The sequence below is a fragment of the Astyanax mexicanus genome, chromosome 7 (assembly GCF_023375975.1).
Source record: "Astyanax mexicanus isolate ESR-SI-001 chromosome 7, AstMex3_surface, whole genome shotgun sequence".
Classification (NCBI taxonomy): Eukaryota; Metazoa; Chordata; class Actinopteri; order Characiformes; family Acestrorhamphidae; genus Astyanax; species Astyanax mexicanus.
In genome coordinates this window covers 25,480,263-25,488,074 of record NC_064414.1, presented here as the reverse complement: position 1 = coordinate 25,488,074, position 7,812 = coordinate 25,480,263, and the positions used below count along the sequence as shown (strand labels likewise).

The window sequence follows — 7,812 nt, the reverse complement described above, 5'->3', positions numbered from 1 at the left end:
CGGGAAACTATACATTCATAGCTCTGTTCTGGGTGCCAGACACTGGGCCTCTTAGGCTACTCCAAGCCAACAGCAAGCTGACCTCAATTACACTGTTACATAAGAGACATACAGATAAAAAAAACTACAGATAAAGTATTTATGATATTTAAACAGGACACGTTTGTTCATTTTCTTACGAGTCTGTTTCTCACTCTCTCTCAAGCTCCTCCCTAAAGAGAGTGAGTGAGAGAGACGGAGGTGGGGAGAGAGATCTTTAGGAATCGAGTATATAAATGAGAGTCAAATATTATTCCCCCTTCTTCTTTTTTAACTCACGTAACTAAGACATGGCTACTGCAGGAAAGGTAAGAGTGTTTAATTTGTTGCACATTCTCTTTTTAAATATTTTAATATTTTAATGTTGTTTGCAAGTTTAGGTGTTATATTTGGGAATGCATTAAAATCCTCTATTTTTTAAATGAACCAGCTGACCATATTATCATTATCTATCTGGCTAGTCAGGGCAGATAGATATCTGAGGCAGATTTTTAGCAGCCAGCAAGAAATGAAAAAAAATGTATCGAAAATGGCTGCAGACAGACCCTCCTAATATAGAGCTGTGGAAAGATATTATTAATGTGATATATAAGATGGAATCCATTACGTTTGTCCTGAGATTAAACAAAAAATAAAAAATAACATAATGGGGAAAATGGCTAAACCACATTAACACCCGACTGCACCCAGCTGCATTGAATGTTGGAAATTCTATTCCAACCCTGTGTATGTATGTGTGTGTGTGTATATATATGTACAAGTATAAGTATTTATTTTTTTCCTCAACCCATGTTTACTCCTTTTATTTTTTATTTGTAAAATGTTCTATTTTTTGTATAACACTACCATGTTGATGATTGTACTTTTATTTGTAGTGGAATTAGTATTAATGCTAAATGATAGTCCTTCTACACTTTGCAAAGGCTCAGCTTTAAAACCATTATTTTATGCTTATATAAATAATTATTTGAATAAGCCTATGTTTAAAATTCTTTAGTGAGCCAAATGAGCAGTAATTCTCAAACTGTAGTATGAGAAACATCCCACACTCGTACGACTGATGGCCTCAGGAAATGTACTGCAAGCACAAAAATATTACTTCTTGAAATGTATCAAGTTTAGGTTTAAATCTACAGTATAATTTGTTTGGGTTGCTGTTTGTGTTTTGTTGCTTTAAAGTACTCAACCGTGTTAGACCCTGTATGTAAGCCCACACTTTCTTCACTCTAACAACTATCATTCATTTGTTTTTTAATTTATTTATATTTTCTGTCACTTTTTGATGAGATTTTGATGTGAATGGAATACACAAAGACTGCTTAACGCCCACTTTTGTTTCAATCCCGCCTACATCCCTACAGAGAATTTGGATCTTTTACAGTAATTGCTTTAGCATAAACTGAAGTTGCGAAACCATTCTCTGTACTCTACACTAAAACACACACTGTCTTACTTGCAAAACTTGTTCACTGGAAAAGCTTCATGTGCAGCCAGAGATCTGGGCATCTGCGCCGTTCACACCAAATTGGCACTGCAAACAGAACACAATCTCTACTCTCGTACAAAGTCATAGGTTGTATTATTGTGTGTTTTAGGTGATTAAATGCAAGGCGGCCGTTGCCTGGGAGCCCAACAAACCGCTGGTGATGGAAGAGATTGAAGTGGCTCCACCTCAGAAGAATGAAATACGAATCAAGGTGAAATTTATTTTTTGCAGGCATTCTTTACTGTTCTGGGTAAGTCATTCTTAGTGCAGTAGTAACACTGACCGGCATGATGGAGATTTGTAAGTTAGTGTGTGTTGTGCTGGTATCAGTGACAGCAGAGCTGCTGGAGTTTTTAAACACCTCAGCATCACTGCTGGGCTGAGAATAGACCACTATCCACCATCAGTAATATGCAGACAACAGCGTCCCTTGGCAACATCCTGTGGGCTGCAGTGCTGAGAATGACCCACCACCCAGGGACAACGGATGAAAAATAGCCTTAAGGCTAATTCTGGTGCATTTACAATAATGTTAATTAATGTACACTGTCCCTGTTAAATAAACTATTAAATAAATAAATAATATTTGATCTGTGATGTTCCTGTGGGGTCCTGACTATTAAAGAACATTGTAAAAGAAAGATAATGCAAAGAAACAGATACAGGACTACACTCTGTACTATAAGTGGTAATCTTTACCATATAAATGCCGGTCTTTATGCTGTAGGTGATAGCTACAGGTGTATGTCACTCAGACTTGTACCACCTGTTTGAGGGGAAGCACAAGGAGGGCTTCCCTGCTGTTCTGGGCCATGAGGGAGCTGGTGTGGTGGAGAGCGTTGGACCTGGAGTCACTGAGTTCAAACCAGGTGAAAAAACACAGCACCCTTAAACCCATGAAATTTATATTTAAAGGAATATCGTCCCATACAGACTATTATTATTCATGCTTCTTTTCGTTGTGTTTGCTTGGTTTTCTTTTGAAATACACTGACGGTCTTTTTGTGTATTTCTGCAGGTGATAAGGTCATCCCCCTTTTTGTCTCTCAGTGTAAGGAGTGCAGGTTCTGCAAGAGCCCTAAGACTAACCTGTGCGAGCAAAGCTGGTAAGAAATGAACTAAAACTCTACATCACAAAAGAAGATTAATGCTAATGTTAAGGTTGTAAAGCATAAAGAAAGTTTTTGACTTTTTTGGTTTGGTCCATACCAAAATAGCAGTTGTAAAAGATGCAAAGCTACAAACCATGGTTCAGACTAAAGAACCAAAATGTGGTTAGTTAAAGAAAAAGCAGACTTGGTTCAGATCAACTGAACCATGGATCAGTTTGTTTGCATACATATTCTCAAATTTTCTGACCAATTACTGGGAGATGAGGCAGGCTATCACCACCTTTTAAACCCCATAATAGTAGAAGAAGGTCCTCATAGAACATCTCTCAGCCAATCACAATAAGGGGTTGGAACTAACTGCGTTTTTTTCTGAGAACAATGTTTTGTACAGTATTATGGCTTTGCTAATAGAGCTCCCACAAACGATAACTCGAAGGTCATCATGTATTAAATATTTTGCAATATATCATGAAATGTCATTTACGACATGCCAGTTTTACTGCAGAACTATGTAATAGGAGCTCTAGGAAAGAATACAATACACTGTCACACTTCTCTTATCCTTTATAGACTTTTGTCCATTCAAATGATATGGGTAGGGTTAGGGGTTATGATTTGGGTCGTGAGCATATAAATCTGCAGCTGTTCTACAGAAAAACAGATAAGTAATCGAGAGGTTAAACTGGCGTATCGGAAATATTAGTAGTAAGTTCTTGGCCTGGTATAAAGCAAGCACTGTGAAATGCATTCAACACTAGAAGGTGGTCAACAGTGAGTTATGGTTATAAGGTAATTATGCATCATGTAATCCAGTAAATCTATTTGATTTACAGGTCCAGTGATCGGTATGCTCAGATGTCAGACACTGACACTCGCTTCTCATGTCGTGGTCAGCCAATTCTGCAGTTCATGGGCACCAGCACGTTCTCAGAGTACACCGTCATGAACCAGATTGCTGTGGCAAAGATTCATAATGATGCTCGACTTGACCGAGTTTGCCTGCTCGGCTGTGGCATCTCTACTGGCTATGGAGCTGCTATCAACACCGCCAAGGTATGTGCAATAATAAAAGATAAATAAATAAAAGAAGAAGCAGAGAACAGGACTTACAGTGTAAAAACCTGATTGAAGGTAAAAAATCGATATTTACTTGTAATTTTAAAGATTAAAAAATATACTAAAAATAAGCAGTTAATAAAGAGAGTATATTATGCTATATGACTGATGGGTTCTACTGGTCTTAAAACAAAGATAAAATAGTTCAACTGTAAGGAAATTTAGAGGTCAGGGCAATGCTTTGTTTCTTATGTCACTTGTTCAGGTCATTCTGAAACATTGTGTGCAGCACATTATCCTGCTGAAAGTAACCACTTCGATTTGGGAATATCTAGGAATGTAGCTGGTCTGCAGGTTTAGATGTCCTTCATAATTTGATAACTGAAGAAAGTATGATTTTGTCAGTAATCTTCTCAACAGGTTTACTTACAAACAAACATCTGGCCATATTTTGTAAACAGATGTTTTTAATCAGATCTGTTTTATGGCTTCTAACTGAATGCAGTACATCCCTTAGATGGCATGGTGGCTTAGTGGTTAGAATGTTTGCCTTCTAGTGCTGGGGTCTTGGGTTCATTTCCCTATCTAGGTGGAGTTTCCATATTACCCTTGTGTCTGTGTGGGTTTCCTCTGGGCATTCCCACAGTCCAAAAACATGGAGATCAGGTAAATTGGATACTCTAAATTGCCCAGAAAACTGGATATGAAAATGGATACTCTAAAAACTGCCCAGCCCAAAAGGTTTTTACTTGGGCATATTCATGTGCTATTACTGAGCAAAAATACAGGTTTCTTTATTAACTTTCTTCACTTTTGCTGGTGCACAGAGGTTAGGAAGGGCACACCCAGAGTTTGACATACTTAACAGGGTTTGATGAACTGTGTGTTGTGACACATTTCTTCTGTACACATTATTAAAACATTTTCAATTTGAAAAAAAAATATATATATATATGATAGCATTCGTTGCCTCTGAGCGTCAGTGAGCCATGGGCATTCACTTTAAGAAATGTTGCACTGAGCTACACATTCATTCATTCATTCATTAAGTCATTTTAAAATGTCTCTTTTTCATTGCAGCCATTTGCTAAAATAAAAAGTTCATTTTATTGCTTATTAATGTACACTTAACACCCCATATGTTCCGTACCCACTGTAAAAGTTGGCTATTAGTTTGCCTGCTCTCTTCAGTCCTTATTATGTCTTTATGTTATTGAACATTAGGTAAATGAGCCAAATAAGACTAAATTGGGAGTCTGATATCACCATATTCGCTGTAGCTCTCGTGTCAGCACTGCTAGCACCACTGCAGTTGCCCAGAAAATAATCCTGGGAAAACCTAGCAGACCACTAGGTGTTTATGTATTTCTACAGTTCTCTTATATGTGAATACAGGTAGAGCCAGGATCAGTGTGTGCAGTGTTCGGGATGGGTGCAGTGGGTCTCGCTGGAGTCATGGGCTGTAAGAGGGCTGGAGCCTCCAGGATCATTGCTGTGGACATCAACGAGGAGAAGTTTGAGAAGGCCAAGATCTTTGGTGCCACTGACTTTGTGAATCCTAAAGCACACCAGAAACCAATCAGTGAGGTCCTGATTGAAATGACCAACGGAGGAGTGGATTACTCACTGGAGTGTGTGGGAAACGTGGCTGTTATGGTGAGCTGTGTTATCTATGTTTATGATAACTTCTCTTTTTTATCTTAATAAGAGTTCTACATAACCGTGTGTTAATCGCCCTCGTATGTGTCTTTATAGAGAAGTGCACTGGAGTCGTGTGTTAAAGGCTGGGGTGTGAGTGTACTCGTTGGCTGGACACACCTTCATGACTTTTCTGCTAAGCCAATTCAGCTAATTGCTGGAAAAACCTGGAAGGGATCCTTGTTTGGAGGTACATAAACAAGAATCAAGTAATGAATAAAAGACAATTGACAATAAAGCATAGTGCAGTGAACCGTATCATTAGTGGCATGTTACCTAGTGTCAAGTGTAATAGCTTGGGGCTAATATATTAACAATAATAGATTTTTATTTAATTATTTCGATTTTTTTTGCATTTTGTAAAATTTGTTTTCCTAAGGTCCACTTGTGTTGTTTTCATCAGTAGCCATAAGTATACTCATACCCGAACCTGCCTTATCTCTGAATATCTGAGTGGGAAAAATAATGAAGTTATCGTCAAAAGACATAAACTTACAGATTAATATTATTTTCAACATTTAAGCAAGCATTTTTTATTATTTTGTGCAATAGTATAGTGAGAACCATACAAAAATAAAAGAAAAAGAGAGTAAAATAAAGAAAGGTGCAGGAAATCTGAGATCTCATCAACCAAGACCTCAGACCTAGCTAGCTGACTATGAAATGTTTTTTTAAACATTATTTAAAAAGGCCAAAGCTCTATAAAACTCTCAGAATTATTAAATCTTTTTCCAACAATTAGCAGCCATGAGCTTCTTTTGAATCTATTAAACAAATGAATAAATTAGCCGAAATATATATTTGTCTTTTCAAACAAAAAGCAATTACTAAACTTCAATTTAAGAAAATTAATTGAACATGTAACCTAACATTTATAACTGCCCAGCAGACCAACCAACAAAGCACAATACATTTACCTCAGCAATTCTATTTTAAGTCATAGAATTACACATTTAGCTAGCTAGCTAACTAGCTACCCTAACATAGCAACTGGATTCACATCTTCCTAAGCAGTGCAATTTTAGTCATAAAATTTGCTTAATAGTGCCGTACATTACTTCAGCTGTGCTAGTTTTAGTCACACATTTAGGAAACACTTCCTCAGCAGTGCATTTAGTCATAAAATCACAACAGCAGCACAACTCAGGTCACACAAAGCTAGCTTACTAATTTGGAACTTACACAGAGAAACACAGTCAGTATTTTGGTAAACAGACAGATGCTAAAGCTAAGTTAGTTAGGGAATCAAAATCATTATTATCTTAGACCTAAATATCTTCTATCTTTCAGCTGCAGAGCGTGATAAGTGATGCTGATTGTGTTATTTTCTTTTATTTAGAAGTAAAGTGTAAAAATACACTTGAATCTGATCCATACACAGCAGCAGGGGCAGAGGTAGTGCTTAAAAACTGTAATATTAGAGGAAATTCTGCAACATGACATTTAGTTCAACATAAACTTAGTAATTTTAACTGTATGGATGAACAACAAAAACACTATTTTTTGCTATTTTTGTTTAATATTTTTTTATTTCCCAAATATTTGATGCATCCCTATCCCAACCTTGAACACGTTTTTGTGCTTCTCAGGCTTTAAGGGTAAAGATTCTGTCCCAGATCTTGTCCTGGACTACATGGCTGGTCGTATAAAGCTGGACGAGTTTGTGACACACACCATGAATCTGGAGAAAATCAATGATGCCATTGAGCTGATGAAGAATGGAGGCTGGTAAGTGATTTGTTTTACTGTACCCCTTAGAACTGCTTAAGTTTTGGATTATTTGGATGTAAAAGTAACACGCTTTCTTGTTTTACAGCATTCGTACCATCATCAATGTGTCCAAATGAGAAGTTTGTAACAAGACTACCGAACTTTGCTACAACTCAAATGATTTTTGATATGTTAATCATGTTAATAGTTGCAGATAATTGCACTTCCACACATTACTGCATTATAAACTTATAAAAAAACATATCTAGTCAATAGAGCTCATCATTAGATTCTTCAGATATTATGTAACTATATATTCAGCTATGGAACAGATGCTATTATGTAAAATGGAAGCATGTGATATGATTAATAAAAATTGCAACAGAAAATCACTCCTGTTTATTTCAAAACTGTCACAAAAATGGGAAACATACTGAAGTGAACATAAATTCACAGTAGAATTGAAATACCAGACTCTGACTGCCAAGATGTGAAGATGAAACATCTGTTCATTTTCACTCCATACACATGCCTTCCTTACGTAACACAACGAAGTTAGGAAATTTTGAATGATATCCAGACACGTATTTGCCTCTCCGACTGGAACCAACTGATAAGTTACAGCCAAATACTCTTGATATAAACTGAAGCCTCAGCAAATGTTTTTGGACTCCATCTGTTTCTTCTGTTTGCTAGACAGTCAACCGGAGT

General features: G+C 36.9%; 1 protein-coding gene across 1 annotated transcript; it reads left to right on the top strand.

Annotated features, from left to right (window-relative positions):
• Positions 1–244: 244 nt before the first annotated feature.
• Positions 245–7,490, top strand: LOC103045808 (alcohol dehydrogenase 1-like). The gene is made up of 9 exons (XM_007238001.4): positions 245–347; positions 1,635–1,736; positions 2,253–2,394; positions 2,544–2,631; positions 3,471–3,690; positions 5,089–5,349; positions 5,449–5,581; positions 6,981–7,119; positions 7,208–7,490. Exons 1-9 carry the CDS (start codon positions 330–332, stop codon positions 7,236–7,238), a joined length of 1,134 nt encoding a protein of 377 aa, XP_007238063.1. The 5' UTR covers positions 245–329; the 3' UTR covers positions 7,239–7,490.
• The last annotated feature ends 322 nt before the right edge of the window (positions 7,491–7,812 follow it).